Below are 27986 nucleotides of genomic sequence, written 5' to 3'. Positions count from 1 at the left end.
ATACATGCGATCCAGTAATCCCTACTACTGGGTATTTACCCAAAGAAAACAAAATTATTGATTCCAAAAGATACATGCACCCCTATACTTAATTCAGCATTATTTACAATAGCCAAGACATGGAAGCAACCGAAGTGCCCACTGAGTGATGAAGAGACAAAGTAGATGTTTATTCTTTCTCTCCCTCCCTCCCTCTCTCTCTCTCTCTCTCTCTCTCTCACACACACACACACACACACACGCACAATGGAGTACCACTGAGCTATAGAAAAGAGTGAATTCTTACCATTTGCCACTAGTAAGTGAAATAGTAAGAGAGAAAGAGATAAATACCATCGGACTTCACTCATATGAAATATAAAATATAAAATGGGAAAAAAAAATATAAAATGGGGGCACCTGCGTGGCTCAGGTGGCTAAGCATCTGCCTTTGGCTCAGGTCATGATCCCAGGGTCCTGGGATCGAATCCCATGTGGGGCTTCCTACTCAGCGAGGAATCTGCTTCTCCCTCTCTCTACCCCTCCCCCTGCTCATGGTCTCTATCTCACATTCTCTCGCTCTCAAATAAAATTTTTAAAATATGTATTTATTTATTCATGAGAGACGCACAGAGAGGCAGAGACAGGCAGAGGGAGAAGCAGGCTCCCTGCGGGGAGCTCGATGTGGGACTCGATCCCAGATCCTGGGGCCACTCCCTGAGCTGAAGGCAGATGCTCAACCACTGAGCCACCCAGGTCCCTCAAATAAGATCTTTAAAAAATAAAATGCAAAAGTGACAACCCACAAACCATAGTAGAATCAGGGCTATAAATACAGAGAATCAACTGAAGCTTTTCAGAGGGGAGGGGCATGAGGAATTGGGCCACGTGGCTATAGTGGGGGGCGGTGCAGGTGTCCGGTTATGGAGTAACTCCCGGGGATAAAGGCAGAACATCGGCGACAGCCAGGGTATCCTAACAGCGCTGTGTGCCCACCATGCGGCCACACCTGGGGCGAGCAGAGCAGAGCTTGGAGTTGGGCATCATTATGCCGTAGACCTGAATTTAATGCAACATCGTGTCTCAACTCTGCCACAATTAAAAAAAATTTATATATATATATACATACACACACACACACACACACACACACACATTTTAAAAATAAAATGAAAAAAATCAAATGTATTGTATTTGTAGGTCCAGGATAATTGTGCATTGGTTTCCTTAGATATCCAGCCTGGTTTATACTTGGAAGTTTTGTCTACCCTCTCTATGTATTTGTTTTTAAAGATTTTTTAAAATTTATTTGAGCAAGTAAGTGAGAGCAAGAGTACAAGCAAGGGGAGGAGCAGAGGGAGAAGCAGGCTCCCCATCGAGCAGGGAGCCTGACACAGGGCTTGATCCCGAAACCCCAGGATCATGACCTGAGCCAAAGGCAGATGCCCCCCACTGTCCATCCTCTTTAATTTTGGTCACTTCGGTGGGTGCCAAATGGACAAATTACAGTAGAGCTTATGTGGTCCCATTTTGTATATATAGGCTTTCTCACTCTTGTTCTGTGTTTTAGTGCCTCTTTTAGGGTTTTCTGTAAAACATACCGTTTAGCTAGATCTTTTATCGTTTGTCCTGTACCTTAAACTGTTGTCCTTTCTCGGTGTGAATTTTCCCCAGGTGTGCAGTGCTGAGATATGAAAAGCTGGTTTGCCCTCTCTGCATAATCCAAACAGGGCCGGACGGCCTGTCCCAGAAGGTGTAGCGTGAGGAGGCGCCCCCAGGCTGTCCTGAGAGCCTGCTGGAAGACAGCACTTCAGCTTGGATCCCCCATCATTCACCTCAGATGGAGAGGAAAGCAGACGTGACTGTGAATCCACAGCGACATTAGATTGCTAGAAACCGGAGGTAGGTCCCTCGACTCCCGGGCCGCAGCTCTCTAACTAAAATGACTGCACCACTGCCCTTCTGCACTGAATGGATTAATGAGAAAATGGATAAATGAGAAAATATACACATGGTGCCAACATGCAGATGTTTCTTTTTTTTTTTTTTTTTTAAGATTTATTTATTCATGAGAGACACACACAGAGAGAGAGGCAGAGACACAGGCAGAGGGAGAAGCAGGCTCCATGCAGGGAGCCCGATGTGGGACTCGATCCTGGATCCCAGGATCACACCCTGGGCTCATGGCAGACGCTCATCCACTGAACCACCCAGGCGTCCCCACGCAGATTTTCTAAATGTTCCTTTCTGAGGGCTCACCCTCCTTGAGGTTCCAGATGTGCCCGGAGCACTTCCTTCCTGCTAACTGGAAACAGGTGCACATCACTGCAGTCCTGCTGATGGGTTGGAGTGACGGTCACTCAGAGAAGGACGTGGCCAGAGTGGAGCCGGAAGCGTCCTGGGCCTGCCTACAGCCAGTGCAGAAGCCACATGTAGCAGGAGGGAGTCATGACTTTGGGAACCTGAACTGTTCTTCCGCATTGCAATTCTTAATTTCACTTGGCTTTTCTCGTTTCGGTGAAGTGGTCAGGTTGGAACTTCGAGAAGGTGAAACAGAGTTTGCTAAGGAGATTGGTCTTCCAGATCCGTCAGTGCCCGCACCGAAGGGGAGGGGTTTGGAGCAGTGGATCTGCACGTGCTCCTCACCAGGATCACCTCTACATGGGCCAGTGCTTCCGGAGGGGAGAAGCTGTGCACCTCACATCCCAGGGACTACTGTCCCTCAAATAAGCTTCTTTAGGCCAATTATGCTACCATGTTTCAAACTTAAAAATGTTTTAGGAATGGAGCGCTGGTTGGTGGGGCATAGGACTCTTGATCTCAGGGTTGTGAGTTCAAGTCCCATGTTGGATATAGAGATTACTTACATTTTTTTTAATCTCAAAAAAAACAAAAACCCACCAAATATCATTTTAGAAATGATATTTGAATTTGCTTTCAGGAAGCTGAAACACAGTCTTTGACCAGTCAGAGGTGGCAGGATTTATCCACTGATGGGACCTGCTTCTTAGAGACAATAAAAAAAAAAAAATCACTTGAGGGGCATCTGGGTGGCTCAGTCCATTAAGCATTTGCCTTCAGCTCAAGTCATGATCTTGGGGTCCTGGGATCAAGCCCCAAGTTGGGCTCCCTGCTCAGCAGAGAGTCTCCTTCTCCTTCTGTGCCTCCCCCCACTTCTGCATGCTCTCTAAGAAAGAAAATCTTTAAAAAAATCACTTGGGAGTCAAGACCAATAAGGATTGGTATTTAAGCATGAAAAACAGGCAGCCTGGGTGGCTCAGCAGTTTAACGCTGCCTTCAGCCCAGGGCGTGATCCTGGAGTCCCGGGATCAGGTCCCATGTCGGGCTCACTGCATGGAGCCTGCTTCTCCCTCTGCCTGTGTCTCTGCCTCTCTCTCTGTGTCTCTCATGAATAAATAAATAAAAATCTTTAAACAAAATAAACAATATTTGTTTAAAAAAAAAAGTACGAAAAACAGAAACAAAGTAGTTAAGAAACATCCCCTAGATCAGTCTGTTCAAATTATTTGTGTGGCCTTGGGATAAGTCTTAAGGGCCTTCTTGAGAACAAATTGGATTTGACTGGGGACCAACCAGTTAGTGACAGGCTATTAGTTTTGGATCTGTTTGAAGATACGACCACTCTAACCACTTGAATGTGAGTCTCTCTCTGGGATTGGAAGAATTCACAATCCTGCTGATGGCAAGAGACCCCAAGACAACCAGGAAGTTAGGTTGCTTGTTTAGGGGGAACCTGGGGTGGGGCAGAGCCCCTGGGGCCCTCCTGCTGACTCTCATGCTTCCAGGGCTCCTTCTGTCCTGCAGGTCACAGTCCCAGGTCTCTCATGGAGGAGCCAAGGGTGAATGAAATGGTAGGCGTGAGTTGCCATATGTTTTGACACTAGAATTTTTCCTTGTGATCCTTCCCTCTGGGTGGCTGAGAACATTTGGGGGTAGGCTTTGCAGAATTATGTGCACCTTCATGTAAGAGCTCTTCTGAGTTGGGAGTGAATGGAGGTATGTTGAGGGACACTATATGCCAGGGTGGAAGGTAGACAGTGGTTAATTGGAGTGAAACTAAGGGCCAAGGAAGAACCAAAAGGGTATGGCAGGTAGAGAAGCTGACAGATGACCAAAGCTCTTGGGAACACCCTTTTGAGATGATTAATCCCAATTGTACCCATCCCTGATGATCTTTGGGCTAGGCAGGTTTTTGGCCCACATGACCTTCACCTTCTGATGTCATGCCTGTGGTTATGTTACATCACCTGACAAGAGGGACTCGGCAGATGAAATTAAGGTTATCATCAGTTGACCTTAGGGAGATTTTCCTGGATTATCCAGGGGGCCCAGTGTAATCATGGGAGCCTGAAGCAGAAGTCAGAACCAAAGTAGGACAACCACTGGATGAAGGGAGGGGATCCCTGGGTGGCTCAGGGGTTTAGCGCCTGCCTTCCGCCCAGGGCGTGATCCTGGAGACCAAGGATCGAGTCCCACGTCAGGCTCCCTGCATGGAGCCTGCTTCTCCCTCTGCCTCTCTGTCTCTCATAAATAAATAAATAAAATCTAAAGATGAAGGGGGCCATGTGCAAAATGGGATAAGGAAATGAATCCCAGAAGCTGAATCTTCCCCCAAGCCTACAGAGAAGAACCTAGCCCAGCCAACACTGTGTCTGCAACTTTTTTTTTTTTTTTTTTGGCTGCCTTGAATTTTTTCAATCAGTCACTTTTTTTAAATAGGTTTTATTTATTCATGAGAGAGAGAGATAGAGAGAGAGAGAGAGAGAGAGGCAGAGACACAGGCAGAGGGAGAAGCAGGCTCCATGCAGGGAGCCTGACATGGGACTTGATCCCGGGACCCCAGGATCAGGCCCTGGGCTGAAGGCAGGCACTAAACCGCTGAGCCACCCGGGCTGCCCTATCCACAGCCTTTTGAGGCCTTGAGCAGAGAAACTGAAAGAGCTACACTGGGCCCAGACTGCTGGCCACTGAAATGGGAGATAATAAATGAGTATTATCTGAAGCCACTAAATTTGTGGTCATTTGTTACTGCAGCAAATAGAAAGCCAGTATGGTCATTTTCTCAAAGATGATTGTATACTCCACCCCAGTACTTCTCAAACCTAGTATGCATACAATTCATCAAGAGATCCTGTTAAAAATGCATATTCTGGGGACACCTGGGTGGCTCAGCAGTTGAGCGTCTGCCTTTGGCTCAGGGCATGATCCCAGTTCAGGGATTGAGTCCCACATCAGGCTTCCTGTGAGGAGCCTGCTTCTCCCTCTGCCTATGTCTCTGCCTCTCTCTGTGTCTCTCATGAATAATTAAATGAAATCTTAAAAAAAAAAAAAAAAAGAAAAGCACATTCTGATCCTGCAGTATCTGGAGTGGGGCCCGAGATCTGCATTCTTAAAGCACTTCCGGGCTGCTGCGCCTCTGAGGAATGCATTTGAGCACAAGGCTCCCGTGTACCATGATGGCCAGTGCAGTCCCCGCAATTCAGAGCTGGGAAAAGGAGGGAGAAAATGGGAGTTGCGAGAAGAAATGCCCGGATAGTGATCATGAAGCTGTGAATTAACATCCACGAAGGTTGAGGAGAGGCACCCTGTGTCAGTGGGCCCCTTGCTCTTGCATCTTCAGGGGCTTGACCCACAGCATTGTTACACTAGACTGTTCTGCCCAGCAGGCACAGCCTGGGAACAGATGGGGCATTTTCATGTCCTTTGCTCTTTTCTGTGTCCCTCTGTGAAGACAAGGGCCTGTAGCCATAGGTCCAGCTTCCAAAGGACAGCATGGTGTAGACTTTACTGTTAACAAGGTCTCTGCCAGCGCCCCCTTTCTCCCAACTGATGGGGAAGGTGAGCTTCTAGGTTACCAACTGGAAGATGAAGGAACTCTCCTCATTGGCCAGGAAAACAGTGTGAAGTTGCTATAGTCCTCGGTGAGAAGGGACAGACACATTCATTAACAACAAAGTTTAATGAGCACTCAGTGTCTATCAGTATCATACTAGGAGCTTGGGACATACTGGGGATCGAAATAAGATTCCAGCCTTCATGGAGCTTATAGTCTAGGAATTACAGCCAGGCTATCACTACTTCAAGTAGGCTGAGTGGTGATTGTTCTCACTGCTCTTCTAGGAGAGTGATGATCTCTGGAAGCTACGGGCTGAGGCCAGAGGTTTGATGTGCTTGCCCTCATGCTGTGCTCTCCTGCAGTCCCCAGGTGGGCTGGTCTGGCCTTCAGCCATCACTCAGTAGGTCTGTAGAGTCTCTTTCTGAGGAGATGTGTCCAGATGGATTTTTAAATGGTTTTAAATCCAGGGCCACTCAGAGGGATGGCAATAACCTATTGCCTAAACACACATGGTCTTTAGGATACTTGACTTTTACTTTAAAGACAAATTTCACAGAGAACTTCCCTCAAAAAATCAATAAAAATGGGTCAACACCTTGTAATATAATAGTGAAACTTGCTAATTTCAGAGATAAAGAGAAAATCCTGAAAGCAGTTCAGGATAAGAGGTGGTCCTTAACCTAAAAAGGTAGAAACATTAGACTGGCAGCAGACCTATCCACAGAGACCTGGGAGGCCAGAAAGGACTGGCATGATGTATTCAAGGTGCTAAATGAGAAAAATATGCAGTCAAGGACACTTTATCCAGCAAGGCCATCATTCAGAATAGAAGGAGAGATAAAGAGTTTCCAGGACAAACCGAAACTAAAAGAATTTGTGATCACTAAACTAGTCCTGCAAGAATTAAAAGGGGATCCTTTGAATAAAGAGAGCCCCAAAGTAACAAAGACCAGAAAGGAAAAGAGACAATATGCAGAAACAGTGACTTTACAGGTAATACAATGGCACTAAATTCATATCTTTCAATAGTTACTCTAGATGTAAATGGACTAAATGCTCCTATCAAAAGGCACAGGGTGTCAGATTGGATAAAAACAAAAACAACAAAACAAGACCTATTGATATGCTGTCTATGAGACTATTTTTATTTTTATTTTTTTCATGAGAAACACACAGAGAGAGGCAGAGATCTAGGCAGAGGGAGAGGCAGGCTCCCTACAGGGAGCCAATGGGGACTTGATCCTGGAACTCCAGGATCACACCCCTGCACCACAGGCAAATGCTCAACTGCTGAGCCACCCAGGCATCCCGAGATTCATTTTAGACCCAAAGACACTTCCAGATTTAAAGTGAGGGGGTAGAGAACCATTTATCATGCTAATGGACATCAAAGGAAACCTGGAGTAACAATAAGAGATGAAGAACCTGGACTGCAATAAGAGATGAAGAAGGACACTCTATCACAATAAAAGGTTCTATCCAGAAGATCTAACAATTATAAATATTTAGGCTCCTAACTTGGGAGCAGCCAATTTTATAAAATAATTAACAAAATTAAGGAAACACATTGATAATAATACAATAATAGTAGGGGACTTCAACACCCCACTCACTGCAATGGACAGATCATCTAAGCAGAAGATCAACAAGGAAACAAGGGCTTTGAATGACACTGGACCAGATGGACTTCACAAATATATTCAGGACATTTCATCCTAAAGCAACAGAATAGACATTCTTCTCGAGTGCACATGGAACATTTTCCAGAACAGATCACATACTGGGTCACAAATCAGGTCTCAAACAGTACCAAAAGATGGGGATCATTCCCTGCATATTTTCAGACTAATATGCTTTAAAACTTGAACATAATCACTAGAGTAAATTTGTAAGGAACACAAATACATGGAGATTAAATAGATTCCTACTAAGAATGAATGGGTCAACCAGGAAATTAAAGAATTTTTAAAATACATGAAAACAAAACAGTTCAGAACCTTTGGGATGCAGCAAAGGCAATCTAAGAGGGAAGTACATAGCAATACAGGTCTTTCTCAAGAAACAAGAAAGGTCTCAAATATACAACCTAACCTTACACCTGAAGGAGCTGGAGAAAGAACAGCAAAAAAAAAAAAAAAAAAAAAAAAAAAAAGCCTAAATCCAGTAGGAGAATAGAAATAATATTAGAGCAAAAATCAACAGAAATCAAGAACAGATCAAAGAAATCAGGAGCCAGTTCTCTGAAAGAATAAGATGAATACACCTGTAGCCAGACTTATCAAAAAAAAGAAAGGACCCAAATAAATAACAAATGAGAGGAGAGCTCACAACACTGAAGAAATACAATTACAAGAGAATATTATGAGCAATATGCCAACAAATTAGGCCATCTGGAAGAAATGCATGCATTCTTAGAAACATAAACGACCAAAACTGAAACAGGAAGAAATAGAAAACCAGAGCAGACCCATTGCCAGCAAAGAAATTGAAGCAGTAATAGAAAATCTCCTAACCAAAGTCCAGGACCAGATGGCTTCCCATCAGAATTCTACCAAACATTTAAAGAATTAATACCTATTTTTCTGAAGCTCTTTCAAAAAATAGAAATGGAAGGTAAACTTCCAAACTCATTCTATGAGGCCAGCATTACCTTGATCCCAAAATTAGACAAACCTCACCAAGAAGGAGAATTATAGACCAATACCCCTGATGCACAGAGATGCAAAACTTCTCACCATGATACTAATAGGATCCAATAATACATTAAAAGGATTATTCATCATGACCAAGTGGGATTTATTCCTGGGCTGCAAGGGTGGTTCAACATTCACAGAAATCAATGTGATACACATTAGTAAAATAAAAGGACAAGAACCATATGATCCTCTCAATCGATGCAGAAAAAGTATTTGACAAAACACAGCATCCTTTCTTGATAAAAACTCTCTGCAGTGTAGGGTTAGAGTGATCATACCTCAATATCATAGAAGCCATATATGTAAAACCCACAGCAAATATAATTCTCAATGGGGAAAAACAGAGCTTTTTCCCCTAAGGTCAAGAACACAACAGGGATGTCCACTCTCACCACTGTTGTTCAACATAGTACTAGATGGCCTAGCCTCATCAATCAGACAACAAAAAGAAAAGGCATTCAAACTGGCAAAGAAGTAGTCAAACTTTCACTCTTGCAGATGGCATGATACTACTTTATGTAGAAAACCCAGAAGACTCCACCCAAAAATTGCTAGAACTCATACACTAATTCAGCGAAGTGGGCAGGACATAAAAATCAATGCACATCAATCAGCTGCATTTTTATACACTAGCAAGGAGATGGAAGAAACAGAAATCAAGGACTCAATCCCATTTATAATTGCACTGAAAACCAGAAGGTGCCTAGGAATAAATCTAACCAAAGAGGTAAAGGATTTGTACTCTGAAAACTATAGAACACTTATGAAAGAAATTGAGAAAGACACAAAGAAATGGAAAAACATTCCATGCTCATGGATTGGAAAGAATATTGTTAAGATGTCTATGCTACCCAAAGCAATCCACACATTTATTGGAATCTGTATCAAAATATCGACAGCATTTTTCATAGAACTAGAGCAACCCTAAAATTTATACAGAACCACAATAGGCGCCAAACAGCCAAAGCAATTTTCAACAATAGCACAGTTGGAGGTATCATAGTCCCAGGCTTCAAATTATACTACAAAGCTGTAGTAATCAAAACCATGGGGTACCGGCACAAAAACAGACACATAGGTCAATGGAGCAGAATAGAGAGCCCAGAAATAAACCTACAATTACATGGTCAATCTTTGACAAAGGAGGCAAGAATATCCAATGGGAAAAAGATGGTCTCTTCAACAAATGGTGTTGGGAAAACTAACACCTACATGCAAAAGAATGAAACTGGACCTTTTTTTTTTTTAACACCATACACAAAAATAAATTCAAAATGGTCTTTTATAAGACCATTTGAATGAATTCAAAATACCTAAATGTGAGACAGGAATCCATCAAAATCCTAGAGAACACAGGCGGCAACCTTTGACCTTGGCCACAGCAACTTCTTGCTAGACACGTCTTCAAAGGCAAAGAAAACAAAAGCAAAAATGAACCACTGGGATTCCATCAAGATAAAAAGCTTTTGCACAGCAAAGGAAAGAGTCAACAAAAGTAACTAAAAGACAACCTACAAAATGGGAGAGGATACTTGCAAACGTCTATTAGATCAAGGGCTCGTATCCAAAAATCTATAAAGAACTTATTAAACTTAACACCCATAAAACAAATAATCCAATCAAGAAATGGGCAGAAGATATGAATAGACATTTCTCCAAAGAAGACATACAAATGGCCAACAGACACATGAAAAAAATGTTCAACATCACTTGGCATCAGGGAAATACAAATCAAAACCCACAGATATTACCTCATGTCAGTCAGAATAGCTAAAAATCAACAAGTCAGGGAACAACAGATATTGGCAGAGAAAAGGGAACCGTCTTGCACTGTTGGTGGGAATGTAAGCTAGTACAGCCACTCTGGAAGACAGTGTGGAGGTTTCTCAGAAAGTTAAAAATAGAGCTACCTTATACCCAGCAATTATGCTAGTAGGTATTTATCCAAAGGATACATAGTGATAGGAAGGGGCACGTGGATCCCAATGTTTATAGCAACAGCATCCACAATAGCCAAACTAAGGAAAGAGCCCATATTCTATCACCAGATGAGGGGATGAAGAAGATGTGGTGGAGAGATATATGGATAGATATGTATTATACACCTACACACACGCACTGGAATATTACTCAGCCATCAAAAAAATGAAATTTTTACCATTTGCAACAATGTAGATGGATCTCGAGGGCAATATGTAAGTGAAATAAGTCAGAGAAAGGACAAATACCATAGGATTTCACCCATATGTGGAATTTAAGAAACATAACGGATGAATATAGGGGAAGGGAGAGAAAAATAAGATGAGATCAGAGAAGGAGACAAACCATAACAGACTCTTAACTTTAGGAAACAAACTGAGGGTTGCTGGGGAGGAGGTGGGTGGGGGGACGGGGTCACCAGGTGACGGGCATGAAGGAGGGCACGTGATGTGAGGAGCACCGGGTATTATATGCAACTGCTGAATCACTGAATTCTACCTTTGAAACTAATAATACACTATGTACCTATTTTTTTTAATTGGAAAAAAAAAAGATAATATTTACTCTAAGATGGTAAAAGACTATAGAGGAATCTATCAGATCCTTAACAAGTAACCCCAGTGGACAAGGGGAGCCTGGGCAGCAAGTGGGATTTTAAAATCCATATTAATTAGACAAGAATATTGTGATGTGTTGTCGGTCCGTCATCTCAGGAGCTTCCGGGGTCAAATCTGAGACTGGCCTCCAGATGCGGAGGGCAGGGGGAGGGTCAAGGGAGGGGGGCCCCTCCAGGTTGGTAGGCGGCAGGTTTGATACGCAAAGGGGACTTACGTTTAAGGTTCATCCTGGGAAGCAGCAAGAGGAGTGAATCCCACACCTGCGTGCCAGGTGAAGGCTTATGTGGGGGCCTAACTAGGTTTGGGCCCATATCCCCGGCAGGTGTTCTTGGCACCATATCATTATCTCAAGGCTGTATTCTTGCAGCTGCCTCTGGGAGCAGGAAAGGCAAACAGGACCCACATTTCAAGGACGGGGGCAGAGGTAGAGGGGGGCCCGCTCGTGGGTCAATTGGTCATGGCTTTTTTTTGTGTGTGTTTTTTTGCCTGGTTATTTAGGTCTTTTATTTTGTTTTTATTGAAGTTCGATTTGCCAACATGTAGTATAACACCTAGCGCTCATCCCATCAAGTGCCCCCCTCAGTGCCCGTCATGGTCATGGCTTTCCAATGAGCTTCCCCAACATGTTTGTTAGTGTGTTGCAAATATATGAAGCCAAGATATTATGGCTTAAAAATAGTGCAAGGACTCACTGGAAACCTCATTTGTGGTACTTTGACGATCATTTGGATCCTTCAGAGAAGCAGTTATTTTTTTTTAATGTATTTATTCATGAGAGATAGAGAGGCAGAGACCTAGGCAGAGGGAGAAGCAGGCTCCCTGCAGGGAGCTTGATGCAGGACTCAATCCCAGGACCCTGGGATCATGCCCTGAGCCAAAGGCAGACGCTCAACCACTGAGCCACCCAGGCGACCCGAACCAGCCACTTTAAAGAGAGGCTGTCCCAGAAGCTATCCAGGGGAATTTGTTAATGAGCCATCTAGGAGTACGTCTTCTTAGCTGTGACTGTCAGCCCCTTAAGGGCAGTGACTCTGCACTCTGGTGGCCTTTGGTCTCCCTTCACAGATGGTGCCAACTGTCACATTCCAGCATCCAAGGCACCTGCACTTGTCACCTGTTGTACTGACTTCCAGCCACATTACCTTGACCCTAGTTCCTTAGGGATCTTCCTCGGGACTCAACATTATCCAAGGTAGCACCAACCACTCTGACCTTCATAGGATTTTGAAATGCATGTGAGGCAGGGAGGCAGAGTGGAGGCCGCCCGTCCACAGGGCTGGAGCTGAAGGCCGCAAAATGCTCTAACAGCCCAGGGAGCTCTCTAGCTTCTTCCTGGAGCCCACACTGGAAATTCTGGTATTTGGCTCTAGACATACTATCCCATGAATTCCAGTATTTCAGTTTGATATTAGAAGGTGTGCACAGCACCCCTATCCACGTGTACCCTGTTTTAATTTGCTGTTTTTTTCTATCCTGTGCAACTGTCCAAACCATCCAGCTCTTAAGACTGGACTTGCCTCCATCGAGACCCGGAGGGCCGACCACCTCCTGCCCCTACCGCCAGCTCTGTGCCAAATGACCGACAACCCGTTTGACCTGAACTTTTTTTTGTATTAAAACTTTTTTTTTAAAAGATTTTATTTATTTATTCATGAGAGACACACAGAGAGAGAGGCAGAGACACAGGCAGAGGGAGAAGCAGGCTCCATGCAGGGAGCCCGATGTGGGACTCGATCCCGGGACTCCAGGACCACGGCCCGGGCCCAAGGCAGCGCTAAATCACTGAGCCACCCAGGGATGCTCTTAAGCAGTACATTTACCAGGTTTGAAGTCTGCCTCGGAGGGGTTTGGAGCACAGTGTGGAGCTACATGAATTAACCTGACATGCAAAATCGCCAGTTATTTTACCAGCAAAAAAAAAAGAGTTTACTGGGAAAGGGCAGAGACTTGCAACCCAGAACAAACAGGTGATGGCAAAACCAAAGAGGAGTGCAGAGAGCAAAGGACAGGAAAAGCTCTTTTATATAGGAAAGGGGGACAGCTGGGAGGGGCTGTTACAAACAAAAAGTCCATTGGCATCAAATGCGAGCTCGCAGGGTACTGGCTTCTGATTGGCTGATTGGGACAGTCTCTCGTTGGTGGGGCTGTTGCTGGGGGGAGGAGGAAATCATTCCTTACCTGTAGTAAAGGATGGTCAAGTGCTACTCACAAGCTGCCTCTCCCACCTGTTGAGTCTGCAATCCCCAGGAGTGGTAGGGCACGAGGACTGCCCCACCTGGCCTCCCAACTCCATTTTTTGGTTAAGATTTTATTTATTTATTTATTCATGAGACACAGGGAGAGAGACAGAGACATAGGCAGAGGGAGAAGCAGGCTTCTTGCAGGGAACCCATGCAGGACTTGATCCCAGGATCCTGGGCTCATGCCCTGAGCTGAAGGCATTCAGCTGCTGAGCCACCCAAGTGTCCTCCAACTCCATTCTAAAGGAGTTTTCTGTTGATTAATTTTCACAACTGTTTAAGTTTAAATCCCTTCTCAGCCCCTTGCTCAAGCTGTTTCTCAGAGTTTGGGTTTGTAAAATAGGACTAAGTACTTGGAATAGTGCCTGGCAATTAGTGCTATATGTCTTAGCTATTTATTATTGTTGGTGTTAAAGATTAGTTATTTGGGAAACAAATCATTTCTCTGTCCCCTCCCATGCCTCATACTCTGGCCACAGGAATCCTCAACTTGGTTAGGCACATTCCCTACACTCATCACCATGAGCATTTGGAGCTGGTGCCAGCTGGTCAGCTTAGGAGTCTTGTTCAGGGGTTTGTGGCAGTTCCTGGGGGTGGAGAAGCATCCCGACCAGTCAGACTAGGCACTAATTCAACTTACAAACCAATGGCTAAATAAGTTTCTTCCTAAGGGAGGTGCATTCCTGGCCTATTAATACACCCATGGGTGCAGAGGGTAGGAGGAAAACAGGCTTCGTGCTGATCCAGAAGTTTTTATTTCTTTAAATTATTTTTGAGAGAGCACAAGCAGGGGGAGCAGCAGGCAAAGGGAGAGGGACTCCCCTCTTCCAAAGGGAAGCAGATTCCCTGCTGAACAGGGAGCCAGGACTTGGGACTCCATCCCAGGCCCCTGGGATCATGACCTGAGCTGAAGGCAGATACTTAACCAACTGTGCCCCCCAGGAGGCCTTTTTAAATGGGCTTCTGATTGTATGTCCCTGGATTCAGTTCACCTTTTATTTTTAAAGATTTATTTATGAGAGAGAGAGAGTGAGCGAGCACGTGCATGTGGGAGGCGAGGGAGGGGCAGGCAGAGAGGGACAGAATCTCATGCAGAATCTGCACTGAGTGGGGAGCACAACTCGGGGCTGGATCCCACAACCCCAAGATCACGACCCAGCCAAAACCAAGAGTGGGACACCCAACAACTGGGGCACTCAGGCGCCCCAGTTCACCTTTTCAACCCGGGATCTCAACAGGACTGTCTTTGAACCTTAGACAGGGGTGGGGGTGAATGTTTGACAAACCTCTCAACTCAGGCTTGGAGCAGTGGCCTGATACCTTGTGTTGGTCCCTCTGGCATTTATGGCTTTTCCCTCCCTGGATGCAAAGATTGGGCACGGAAGGCCCTCTGGAACTCCAGAGTTGAGATCTTTCCTTGGCAAGTGATTTGGTCTCTTCATGACTTTGGGATGGTCACTCACCTTCTCTACTGCTAGGGCTTCTACTGGGAAGATTTTGCAGATAAATTCACATGAGAAGCAGCTGGAAGTATTACAGACTTCTTGATGTAGTTCTTAGTCATCTGTTTTTGACTATATTAAACATTCATTCCCTCCCATGCTCTCTGGCTTCTCTAGGCAAGTGTTCTCTTGTTAACAGCTGCCCACACTTAGATATGGAAAAATCCAGTGGCTGCTGGCTAGAACAAGCGTGTTAACAGCAGCAAGCAGACAACTAGCTAGTAAACGACTGGGGGAGGGGGAATGAAACAGCTGTTTCAGTTTTGAAACACAGGCCTTACTGGCTTGGACTTATCAAAGGTATGTCACCCCCATATTTCTATAGTCTCTTCCTGGTCGATAGCAAACAAACTACTAATCTTTCTGGGCGAGAAAAAAGGATCTGTACTCAGGGGCCCAGATTGGTTGGAAAAGCAGTAGGGTTGGTGGGCAAGTGCTAGAAAGGATGAGGCTAGAAGTCTCTAGGATCCAGAGGTCCAGAGGTGGGTGACTAAGTTCTGATGTCTCCTCACACTTCCTCCCTAGGAGTCAACAGCACTTTTTCTGCTTAGATCAGCTTATTGCTACTACTACCCAATTGCTTCCAGAGCCAGGCAAATGCCTCACCTTTGCGACTTTTCACACTTCTCTGTCCTCTCCTCTTGACTCAATCCAGCAGAAGTAATAGGGTGGGAAGAGGCCAGTTTTTCAAATGTACCCAGGCTTTAGCCAGATCATCTGTACCAAAGGTGAGAACATTATTTGTTTATTCAAAACTAACCAAAAGGTCAGCATACTTTGGAAGAGTGCGTAAGTCACTTTTTTATTCATTCATTCAAGACCAGGGGCCTATTATTATATATCAGGTGTTATACCAGGCCTTGAATTTACAAAGATGAAAGAATCCATGTATAATAACAAACGAGTTCCTGATTATAGGTTACTGTTAGAGAACTTCTAATTTCTGAGATAAAAGATTTTCATTGGTCTCCCTCACACTGACAGTGAAGCTCGAGTACTCTCCAAGTGGGATGGGCACTGGCTTACGATTCCTAAGCTTATGAGCAGCAGTGACCTTCCCCCCTCCTCTCCCAAGCAAGTGTTCCAGCCACGGAGGTCCTTCAGGACATCCCCAACCACCCACAGTGTCTGTGTGCTGCGGGAAGAGGGGCACGTGCACACGTATACACACAGGAGCTCATAGGAAGGAGGATGAGAGGTCAGGGTGTGTGAAGCACACTCCCTGTTTTCCCCTACTAAGGGTTTCTCTCTTCACTTAAAACTATGCCAAGAAAGTTAACAGATTGTCAAATGCACAGTGTGTTCTAATACTGCTTATTGAACATGACAAAATCCTACAGAAAATTTGGAATTTTGTTATAGGATTATGCCTAGGAATTATTTCATGGGATTTGGACTGTGTATTTATCTATACATATATATGCAAAAAAAAATATCAACTAAGATTTCTCAAATGGCAGCTCTTCCAAGATCATCAAATGAATGGATTGTTAATGGTTTGTCTCGTCAATTCATTAATTTATACCCAACGAGACTTTTTTTCTTAAAGATTTTATTTACTTATTCCTGAGAGACACACAGAGAGAGGCAGAGACATAGGCAGAGGGAGAAGCAGGATCCTCGCAGGGATCCTGATGTGGGACTCAATCCCAGGACTCCAGGATCATTCCCTGAGCCAAAGGCAGGGATCCTGATGTGGGACTCAATCCAGGGGCTCCAGGATCAACTGTTGAGCCACCCAAGCGTCCCCCCAACAAGACTTTAAATCAGGGACTCCTAATGCCGCAATTGGTAATGCGGAGTCTTGCAACAAAACCCTCAACACAGCAGAGCAACACAAAGGAGACTGTGCTTCTGTTTACCACCTGCTGCAGCTGGAGCTGCAGTTTCCATCCCCGCCCTTCCCACCTGGCGGGACAAACAGTGCAGATTGCTGACGGGCCATTGCCCTCCAGCGCCTCTATGGTCGATGGCTGATGACAGATGGGGGTTGCAGGCAGTCTTTCATTTCTAGGCTCATTCTGCTCGTGGTACGTCAGTTGGGGAAGGTCATCAAAAAGACGTGAGGGCCAGTTGACCCATGAGTTGGTCCCTCCCTCCCGTGTCCTCGGAATGGGGCTTCTGCTTGCCTTTCCTGTTCCCAGAGGCCGCTCCAAGTTCACAGCCTTGCTGGAGTTGAGAACACCTGCACGGTGTACGTGACTAAACCCAGTTAAGGCCTCTTTATGACCTTTCAAGATTTGGCGAGTGGTGCGGGATCCATTCATCTTGCCGCCACCCAAGACAAGTCTTTAGTGTGAGTCCCCTCTGCTTCCTAAAGCCGCCGCTGTCTCCCAACCTGGAGTGGCCTCCCTCCTTCTTCACCCTCCCCCTGCCCTCCAGCTGTGGGTGTGTTTCAGATTCCACCTGGAAAGCCCCTGAGGTTGTCACCAACAGTATCTCCCCACACTTTCGCCCATCACTTTCTGTGTCTGTCCTTTGTCATGATGGCTGGAGGGGCCCCAGCCTGTCCTAGCAGGCACCTACCTCCCTGGCCAAACCCCAACCCTGCAACTTGCTCATATTTTTGCCCTCCAGGCTCTGAGAGATCATTCAGAAGGGATTGAGGATGGGGAAGAGATGAGGGGAGGGTGGGATGAACTCTCCTTAGCAAGCTTCTTTCTTACTTTGGCCAGGCCTGTCTCTAACCTGTACAATCAATGTACAGACAAGTTTTCTGGAACAAGCCCAACAGCGAGGTAACAGCTGCCCTTGCAGTCGTGATCCTTGACCAAGAGGTTTTAGAAATGTGTTTTTTGAGAAACTGTTTCTGGAAGCCCTGGGGCTGGTGTTGTCCATTAACAAGCACTGTGTCTCCGAAGACTCTTTCTGTCGAGGTCTACACCATTGAAAACAGGTGAGGAGGCCAGAGACGTAGGACCTTTTAACGTGCCTGCCATCCCCATCCTGCTGCCAAGGTCTGAGTCAACACCAGAGTAAAAGTAGGCAGCCTCTCCTGCTCTGCCCTGGCTTGTCTGTTTGAAGAACGTAGGGATGAGAGGAATATTAATCCCCCTTAGGAAATGTGGTTTGAAGACCTGCATCTCTTTACATGCCTTTAATCTGACTTTCAAGAGGGTGTACTGGGATCATGTTTGGTTCTTATTCTTTTTTTTTTTTAAAGATTTATTTATTTATTTATGATAGACATAAAGAGAGAGAGAGAGAGAGAGAGAGAGAGGCAGAGACACAGGAGGACGGAGAAGCAGGCTCCATGCCGGGAGCCCGACGCGGGACTCGATCCTGGGACTCCAGGATCGTGCCCTGGACCAAAGGCAGGCACCAAACCACTGAACCCCCAAGGGATCCCCCTGGTTCTTATTCTTAAAAGCAATTTCCAGAAGTATTTATCAAAAAAACAATCTTGTCATTCTTATTCACATCTTTAACTGTGAATAGTGATTTATAAACTGAATTTCGATAAAACTGGAGCAAACTGTCAACTCATCTTTTAGATGATCAGAGATACGCTGGAGCCCTTCATGCACAACCACCACTTTGCTCTGTGGGAAAAGGCCTGGTCTCTACTTTAGGGACACATCACAAAAGCAGATGCTACCCAGATGTTTTAAAAACACATCCTGTAAAAGCACTTTTTGTTGTGTTCAGATCGAAGATCCGATACAAATCTTCAGTCACTGGAGGTTTAAAAAGAAGTTTATCTATTAGCAGGGCCTGAAAATAATCCTCGTGGACACTGCACCTGTTAGGACTATCATTTTTTTTTAATTTTTTTTATTTTTTTTTATTTTTTAGGGACTATCATTTTTGAGCTTCAGTGTACATTCTTCTCAAAATTTCTAATTGAGTTCTGGCTTTGGGGAGCCATGACCAAGTGCTAGGGTATGAAAGAAGAAAACAAATCTCCCAGCCCTAGTATGGTAGGCCTCTCGAGTAAAGCAGGAGACAAGCACGTGAGAAAGAAGTGAGTGGGTGGTGGTCACTGTGCCCCACCCAATCGGTGTCAGAAAGTGATTTGCAGGCAAGTGAGAAAGTGGTTATGACAAATTCTTTGCATTAAGTGGGATCGGTTTCACCCACTCTGATACTGGTCTTCCTTCACCAACAGTGCGTTTTATACTCTGAGATTTCCTGAAACAAGTTTTAGCAAGGAGCTGGAAAGGTCTCTCAGCAGGAAGGTCTAGCTGGCAGCGTTCAGGGAGCTCCCAGGCATTTGGCGATTGCCCACAGGAAGACCAGATGTAGGCCTCCTGCCGGGTAAGAGAGCTGGGAAGGCTGGTGGTGTCTTTGGGTGTAAGCAGCAGCAAGGCGAGCTAGTGCTCAAATAAGAGGCAAAAATGGAAGGCGTAGGGAACTACAGAAGCAGTTCATCTGTCAGAAGGAATGGAAAAAAAATAGCTTCTAGGAATATGAATCTAAAAGGACAAGTTGAGGAGCACCTGGGGGGCTCAGTTGGTTAAACATGTGCCTCCGGCTCAGGTCATGATCCAGGGTCCTGGGATGAAGCTCTGCATCTAGCTTCCCTGCTCAGTGGGGACCTTGCTTCTCCCTCTCCTTCCTGCTCCTGCTCTCTCTCAAATAAATACATAAAGTCTTCAAAAATAAATAAATAAATAAATAAATAGATAAGTTGTCAGATAGGTTCTATCTCCCGTTGGTTGAAGCGATCTTTTCTTGCTGCTTTATTCTCTCAGGTAGGCCCACCTCATCAAAAACCAGGGTTTTGAAGTAAACAACTGGAGTCTGCAGACATCTTCCCTGGTCAGCCGTGTGCCCAGGGCTGCGTTGATGGCTACCAACGACACTCCCGACAGTCCTTCACAACATCCACATGGCTGCAAGAGCTAAAGCGCTTTCTTAGGGCCAAATGATCCAGTGGTTACGGCCATAGGTCCTTGGACACATTAACCAACTGGCTCTGCCACAAGGGGTGGAGAAGAGGAGCAGAGGGCACACTGGCTTGGTCTTACCACGCCAGTAAATCCCTGGGACAGGAATCCCTGGGTGGCGCAGCAGTTTGGCGCCTGCCTTTGGCCCAGGGCGCGATCCTGGAGACCCAGGATCGAATCCCACATCAGGCTCCCGGTGCATGGAGCCTGCTTCTCCCTCTGCCTATGTCTCTGCCTCTCTCTCTCTTTCTCTGTGTGACTATCATAAATAAAAAAAAAAAAAAAAAAAAAAAAAAAAAAAATTCCCTGGGACAAAGAGCTGGGCACTGGCTCCCCACTTCCACACTGGGTGTTCCAGCCCACCACCGTCACATACTCGGCCTACTGAACCTGGGTGAGGATCTTTACAGGAAGAGACCTTCCTTTCTGGGCAGTAACATTCAGGCGAGTGCTTCCTTCACCGTTTCCTGGGGTCTCCTCAAGCCCTGGCCCACGGGGGGTGGGGGGGGGGGAGGGTGGGCAATGGCCTCCAAATTGCTCTCAACCCTTCTGTACCTTCTTCCCGTCCACGTGCCCATGAAGTCCTCTGCTTAGCTTGTTGGCACACAGGAGACAGCCGTTACCGAGAGCTCCTGCCTCTCCCCGAAGGAGGCAAAAATTGCTTGAACAGGTGCTGAGGGGCTTTGGTCTCCGAAGCTGAACCGTGAAGCTCTGCCCGGGGCCTGGGGGTATTTGGTACTCATCACTGCAGCTCTTCTGGCTGCTGCTGGTTTGGAGTAAAGAGAAGTTAAGAAAACATCTTCTCTAAAAATCTGTATTCAGGTCATTTCTGGGACTGTAAGGTCATTATTCTTTATGCTACAATCTTCTCCAGTGACCTTAAGATGATGTAGAATCGTAGATCTGTAACATAGAAAACCTTTTACAACTTTAAAAAAAAAAAGATTTTATTCATTTATTCATGAGAGACAGAAAGGCAGAGACACAGGCAGAGGGAGAGGCAGGCTCCCTGTGGGTAGGCCGATGTGGGACTCGGTCCCCGGATCCCGGGATCACCCCCTGGGCTGAAGGCAGATGCTCAACCGCTGAGCCACCCAGGGATCCTCCCCAGAAAACCCTTTAAACATCTGACCCATAACCCTCATGGGGGGACAGGTGGCACACCTGTGTTGGAGGGTACTCTGGGACCACCTGGATAGTGGGGGAAGCAGGATGGGGCAAAGGGGAAGCTGAGCCATGATCGTTGTGGGAGGAGCTGCCCAGGAGGAATTCTGAAGTTGAGACGGTACTTCAGATACCCCAAATTGGAGCAAGGAGGCTGGGCTTTTGTACCTTCACTGGCTGCATGTGGACGTAGCTGTGGGAAAGGTAGTTCTCTTCCGAGGGCAATTCCTGGGGGACACGGAGAGGGGAGGGAGTGTCCCGGTCCTGAAGGAGGGAGGGCGGGTGGCATGCCACAGTACCCACTGGCCCCCCGTCAGCCCACTAATAATGACAGACCAACATTATTTAAATTATTTATTTTTTCTATAGTACATCTCATTCAAATCATAGAATAGTCTGATCCATTTTTTTTTTTTCTCAAGCACAACTTAACTCATCTCAGATGTTTTTTCTTCCCTTCCTTCTTTTAATCTTACAGGATGGATAAAGATACACTTTAATGGACAAAAACCATCACTCAAGAGTTTATTAAAAATACAATTTCCCAGGGCCCACTCCCAGAGCTTCGGAGTGTCTGGGGTCAGTCCTAGGGAGGCAAAAAGTTAAAACTCTCATTAATTCTGCTGCAGGTGGTCTTGAACCATCCTTAGAGGAACACTGCTCAGGACTTGACTGTTATCTATTGGAAGCAATTTCAGGAAATCCAGGAATAATTAAGTATACAGAAATAGCTCTTCTATAAAATTTCCATATAAAAATAACGGTATTTATTTACAAAGTTTGAGATGCTATAAAATAATACATCATATTAGGTTAGGTACTTCAATCTAATAAAGTCTACATTAGGCAAGTCAGATGTGGTGTCTGCATCTTCCCCTCGCTTCTCCTGTTTAAACTGCTTAAAGCATGTGGCACCACAACGTTTCCTTCATGCAGAAAAAAAAAAACAGACCTAGATTTTCTGGAAATAAAACCCAACAGCACATGATCAGAGTAAAGCATCTCCAAATGAAAAGGTGAATGAACTTGTGATTTGGGCTCACAGCCTTTTTTTTTTTTTTTTTGTCTAGAAGTCAAGTGCGGTGGTGGCAAACGAAATCTCTCAAGGAACTCACAGTACTGAACCATGGTCATCAGAGCTCAGGCCACTGAGCAGCCTGCCCCAGTTACTAGTTCTATTTTCAGGACCCCGAAAGGTTGCACCTGCCATCGTACTACAAGGAGAAACAGAACTGCAATGTGCTCAAAGAAGTCTTTTAGCAGAAAAATATCTGGATCTTCGGACTTTTTAGTATGCGAAAAACACTGACCCCAGTCAAGAATAAGCAAAATAAAACATTAGGCCATTTGTTATTAGGTGGTGCCTGACATGCTGAAGATGACGTGTAAGTGACAACATGGTGAGTTTGAAGTGACAAAGGGTTTTAAACCCCAAACATGATCTGGGGAAGTTTCCTTGTTGTGTTGAGAGGCACAGACAGGAACAAGCTAATGTGGTACAGAAGGATCCAGTGGGAACTCAACCTCTCAACCTCCTACCGGTGACCAACATAAACATGTAGGATGGTCTTTCCTCAGGGAGGAATGAATTTCTTCCCAGGTGTGATGACTAAACCTGGGGTCTTCCAAGTCGAGAGAAGCCCAAAGCTGACACCACAACCTCATGCTGGGGACTCACGGGTGGAGTCCCGCTTTTGCTCAGCTGTTAAGCACTTGGTTCGACAGAGGACTGATATTAATCCAAAGCTGTCTGAAGGACGGTGGTGAGGGTGTGGTTTGCAGGAGGCCAAGTGGCCCTCACGGGAGGAAGAATTCTGGGTTGTGGTGCAGGCTCTGCCAGACAGGCTGAGGGATGTTAGGCCAAGCTCTCAGCTTGTTTCTCAACAAATGGGGTAGAAGAGATGTTCCCTTCCATTCTGAGACCCTCGGGGGAGGATGGGGGAGGATGGGGGAGTCCTGTCCCTTCCATCTACACTGGCTTCCGATGCAGCTCTAAGCAGGGAGGCCAAGTCCAGTCGGCTGAACGCAAGGGTCAGGAGAGCATGCAGTTCTAGAGCCCTTTTTGCAAAGTAAAGGTTGTAGAAGGATGGCTCAGGGTTTTACCTGGACTGAGAGAACAGCTGCAGAGAATGCATGTAAGAAACAATGCACTTCCTGCAGTCTCGTCGCAAGCGGACATCTGCTACCACCATTTAAGCTTTCATACTTGTCACAGATGCCCAGGGCACAACTGGAGGGTCACAGTTTCGTGCCCCCCACTTTTCCTTCTTTAGCATAGTGTGAATGTAAGTGTGTGTGGGGAAACTGGATCTCAAAGGTTACGTAAGCCTACCTGTTTGGAGCGAATTCCTGAGGAATGTTGTCATTTATGTGGGCGTTTAGTTTGAATTTTTCTTAAAAAGATCTTAAGCAAACATCAGCCTTTTCCCTTTTGAGTAATAGTGTGGCTTCAGTGTAAGTTAAATCAGCTGAAGACTGTACCGACTGTGATTCAGAGGGCAAGGAGGCACATTTCTGAGGCCGACAGTGTGGTGTAGGCCTCGGGCACACGGCTGGGGGTCCCCCATCAGTACACACTTATGACCATCAGGGCCTAGGGCCCACTGCCCTGGGCCACAGAGACAGGGAGCCTATTTGTGAAAATATCCCGGGAAGTCTTTAGCTCCACTTAAAGCCTACCCACACGTAGAGTAAAAGGTTATCTTTTATGTATCTAATACAAAAAGTAGATCTTTATGTATCCAACAACTTGAAAAACTAGAAGAAAAACACCTAGAAAAGTGATTACTTTTTTATGGTATAGGTTCCACTGCAGAGTGATGAAATGAATAATGAGACAACGTCATGGGTTAGAGTTAGAATTTTCTCTTGGTTCATGGATACTGTTGGCAGCTAAATTTTTCCTTTAAATCTTAAAAGTTCCTTAACAAATCCCACCCAAAATCTATGTTTAACACCGGAACGGTGTGACCTTTGGAATTTAGTAGCGAATCCAAGTGCTTATTATGGGGATAGTGTGGAAAGAAGGTATAGAGATGTCAGTCTTTTAACTGACTCAGGACAAATGTCACTTTCTTAGGGGGAGGCCTTCCCTGGCCGGCCTAGCCAAAGTCACCTTTCCCCCCCACTGTCTTATTACCCCATCATTTTTCCCTTAGCACTAATCACTCTCAATGTTTTCTGTTCTGTATTCACTCAAATACCTACTGAAGGATTAAACTGTTACATTCACTGTCCAACACCCACTGCGTACTTAACCACTAGGAAGGCACAATCTTAACGTCTACATCCCAGATTGGTTTGGGGAGAAACACTCCTTTCATATGACTGAGGACAGGGAGCGGGAAGTGGGATAGGTATTTAAAGGGCCCTTAAAGTCAATCACTGATAAAGCTAAACAGACCTCTCTCTCCCTCTCTCTCTCTCTGTGGTTACGAAACAGCTTTGGCAGCTCCCTTCCTTTGTAACCTTGCCTCCAAGAACATCCACCGCCACTATGTTCTGACTGTCCCAGGGCCTAAGTTACATCTACACTTGGAGCAACTTTGCTGTCTCTGTGACCCAAGTAGCCAAAAAAGAGCTGTGGTCTAGCAGACAGCCCAGTGACAAACGTCTGCACGGCGAAAGCGGACCACTCCTTTGTGAAACCTCTCCATCTTAATTATCTGATAGGAGCTAATTTGCATTTGAGGACGGACCCTGGCTTTATTTTTCAAGTATGGCAAGGGGACAGTTACCACTGTAAATTCCGCCAACGATGGGAGTTACCCTCTTTTGTCCTGGTAAAACGGCAGAAACTCCCCACCATTTCTATAAAGAATTAAACTGCAGGGAACAAGACACGTGGTCATTGTCAAGTTTTCCAGGGACGGTGCCCATCACTGAGGTGAGGAATCACCGCGTTGGCATCTCCTTTCCTGCCCCTTCCACAACGTCCTCCGTGATCATAAGGCACAATTCAGATCAGCACTTGCCAAAGCTGTTCCCACCCCCTTGCCAGCACACGAAAAGACTAAGCAAATGAGAAAGATTCATGGTGGGAAGGGTGAAGGGAAGCTTGGGCAGGTGCCGGGGTGCCTCACACACTGCCATGGACTCTGAAAGTGCTGGCCTCCCCACGTAACGGTCAGTGTGGCAGGTCTGGTGCCCCCTGTGCATGTGCTAATGGGAGCAGGAATTTACCGGCCCGATGACATCATGCACTTAAAAGGGTAATAGCTGAGCTGACCCTTGAGGAGGAAAAAGGCCTCTCGAACTCCCCAAAAAGCAGAGTGTGACTGGCACCTTCTGGGAGGGGTGTCTGTGCACACACACGTGTGTATGCATGTGTGCATGTGACCCCAAGGGCTACTCCTATAAGGAATCCTGGATATCGTAATCATAATTTCCCAACATTTTGTTATTTTGATTTCTATATAGAATTGTGACTGAGTATTGAACTTAAAAAAAAAAATCTGTTTAGGGGAGATATACAAGAATAGAAGAATTTATCTTTCTAAACATCTCAACTTAGCTTTCTGCTCAGGTAAGGCTTGACACCAGCGAGATGTCCTGGTGACCACAGTGCGCCTCCAACAGATGTCCTCAGCAGTAACCCAAACCCTTTACTGAGGGGTGGAGGCCACTTTCCACCAAACACCACACACGAACGGCTGAGATGGCCAATGATGGGGCACCAATTATGTGAAGAGTCTTTGGTTGCTTTAAAAAAACAAAAACAAAAACAAAAAACCCCAAACCGGCATTTTATCAGTTTAAAACACTACAGCAGCAGCAGCAGAGAGAGAGAGAGAGAGAGAGAGAGAGAGAGAACTAGAGCTCCAGCAAGGACTTTGCTATGTGGTGCAGGAATGGTTATGCTGAATTACCTGCAGAAATGTTGATGTACAGGTCTTGGAACCTGCATAAAATATTGTGAAGACTAAAGAGTCAGCTGTGACCCCTGGGCTCTCCAGGTCCCGGCTGGCCCTCGAGTACAGGGATACGGGTAGTTAAGGTTGGAGTCAGTAAAGGAGGGGGCCATTTGGAAGGGAACCAGTTTTATCCAACTGTGTAGCTGATGCTCTTCGAGTCGGAAGTGTCTCGGAAGCCCTCGGGGCCCTGCTGCAGCCTCTGCACTATTTCGGACTCCTGCCACCCACCAGCCTCAGAGGTGTGTCCAGAACTCAGGCGGAGACAGAAGTCTCTAGAACTGCCTCGATCTCTCTGCTCCCCTGACCACTCTGAGTCTGCACTATGGCTTATTGGGACAGAATGAGTGTTGTCTCCAAGGAACCTCAGTTAAAGCTGTGTGTTCTTGTGTATTAGTTTTCATGGCCTTAGTAAAAATTTTAGGTCAGCCAAATCTTTCCTCTCCAGCTCACTGTAAGCAGAGTGGAAGAACTTTAAAAAGGCATCAGAAGGCATCCGTACCCCACCCCCCACCATGGGTTTATTAGAAAAGAACCGATTTGGGACAAGCTTAGTGTTGCGCCCAAAGGTGCTGGATGCATAATCTAGAGGCAAATCCAAAGGATTCGAGTCAAAGAGTTATTTTCCATTACTATTTGCTCCTTCTCAAGGCCTTAATGTGATAGATCGGGGCCTGGCCATGCCGGCCGATGTCCTCACACTGCCCTGTTCAGAGGGCCAGGAGCTGTGAACGCCCCAGGGCAGTACGCCCAGTGGCATCTTTGGCTATGAAACAACATACTGTATACTGCACTACCACAAATCCAGTCATTTGGAGTGATCAACATTTTTCTGTGTTTCTGTGAAACAATTAATATCGGGTTAGTTTGAAATGCAATTTACCCAGGAATAAACCCAATAAGGTAATTTTGAGTAATGAAAATGTACAAAAGGTGACGTGTACAGGAAAACGTTGCTGTTCGTATTCTTGAAAGAGACTTTTCTTTTAAGACAAAAGTAATGACATTTGGTTCATTTTCACAAATTGCACAGAGTGAAATCATACAAGTACTGGAGGGAGCTATAAGCAAGCAATTCGGTCATAGGAATTGGTTTCTTTGTTTTGTTTCAAATGAAAAAGCTATATGAAATGCATAGCTTTGATTAAAACTATAGATACAATTTCCTTCTCTGTAAAACTCCAGATTTAGAATGCTGGCAAAGGCAGTGCTGGCAAAGTATTTAATGCACGTGGAAATGCTATTCTATATTTGGCTTCCAGAAGTAGCCCTAGAAAATTCTATGCACCAATGCATTGGCTAATAATGATCATCTCAGTTTTACTATAAATTATTCTAAATGTCACTTAAGTACTTAAGAATTAGCGCTTGCTCCTTTCTAGAAGCCGTCTAAGGCAGCTGATGCGTAAAGCACCTCAACTAGACTTTCAACTAGTTCAGCAGTTCAGTCTGTGCTCCTTAGACCACAAGGATTGCCGTCTACATCCCTCACTGTACAACTCGTCCCCGCTGGGATCCTTTCGCGTTCACTTCTGCTTGTAAAAAGCAGCCCAGTCGAGGAAGAGAGACACGACGAACATGAAGTCAAGGACTGTTTGTTACAGCAATCCTGATCCTAAGGACGGTTACAGGGGTGCGGGGGGACACAAAGATCCCACCTCGTGGGAGATAAATGAGCTTCATTCATGCTGCCAATTCTTTAGGGCCTATCCCCTCCATCACCTCAGAAAACCGCTTTGTCTGCGGTGTGATCCATTGCTCCCTTGGTCAGAGTTTTCATTCACGCTAGGTTAACTTTCATCTCAATCATCTCAGCCTTCCTATCATTTGCTTATTGTGTTTCCCTAGTTTTCACTGAACACACAGTGCAAACAAAGGCAAAGACTGAAGCAATCATTTTAAAAACAAGAGCTCACACTAAAAACACACATGAGCATCAAATATTAAAACGTGGGTTTTCTCCTGTCTTTATTCTGGGGAGGAGGAATCCTCCTCGTCATCTTCCTCATCTTCGTCGTTGAACGAACAGGGGGTCTCGCCTCGTGACTCAGAGCAGTGAGAGGCTGCACTGCTGGACTGGTGACTGTTTGGGGCAAGGAACTGCCCAGTTGCTAAGGCCACTTCAGCATCCAAGCACAACCCTTGGTTTACA

At 45.5% G+C, this 27986-nt stretch overlaps 1 protein-coding gene and 1 long non-coding RNA gene across 14 annotated transcripts in view; one reads left to right on the top strand and one right to left on the bottom strand.

Moving 5' to 3' along the window:
- The first annotated feature begins 611 nt into the window (after positions 1-611).
- LOC140613921 (uncharacterized) lies at positions 612-23478 on the top strand. Of its 3 annotated transcripts, none has more exons than XR_012014839.1 (3): positions 612-1881; positions 15397-15599; positions 21995-23478. It is a non-coding gene; the product is annotated as an uncharacterized lncRNA (long non-coding RNA). The 3 variants fall into 3 exon arrangements; XR_012014838.1 differs by lacking the exon at positions 21995-23478 and adding an exon at positions 19566-20053; XR_012014837.1 differs by lacking the exon at positions 15397-15599.
- TFDP2 (transcription factor Dp-2) overlaps positions 21266-27986 on the bottom strand; it is a 162333-nt gene continuing 155612 nt past the window's right edge. For all 11 annotated transcript variants that reach the window (XM_072792432.1, XM_072792429.1, XM_072792430.1 and 8 more), the window contains one exon: positions 21266-27986. In XM_072792432.1, coding sequence (XP_072648533.1) covers positions 27803-27986 — 184 coding nt within the window. In that variant the 3' untranslated portion in view covers positions 21266-27802.

This window comes from Canis lupus, chromosome 22 (genome assembly GCF_048164855.1).
Source record: "Canis lupus baileyi chromosome 22, mCanLup2.hap1, whole genome shotgun sequence".
Taxonomy (NCBI): domain Eukaryota; kingdom Metazoa; phylum Chordata; class Mammalia; order Carnivora; family Canidae; genus Canis; species Canis lupus.
This window is presented reverse-complemented; position numbering and strand designations above follow the sequence as displayed.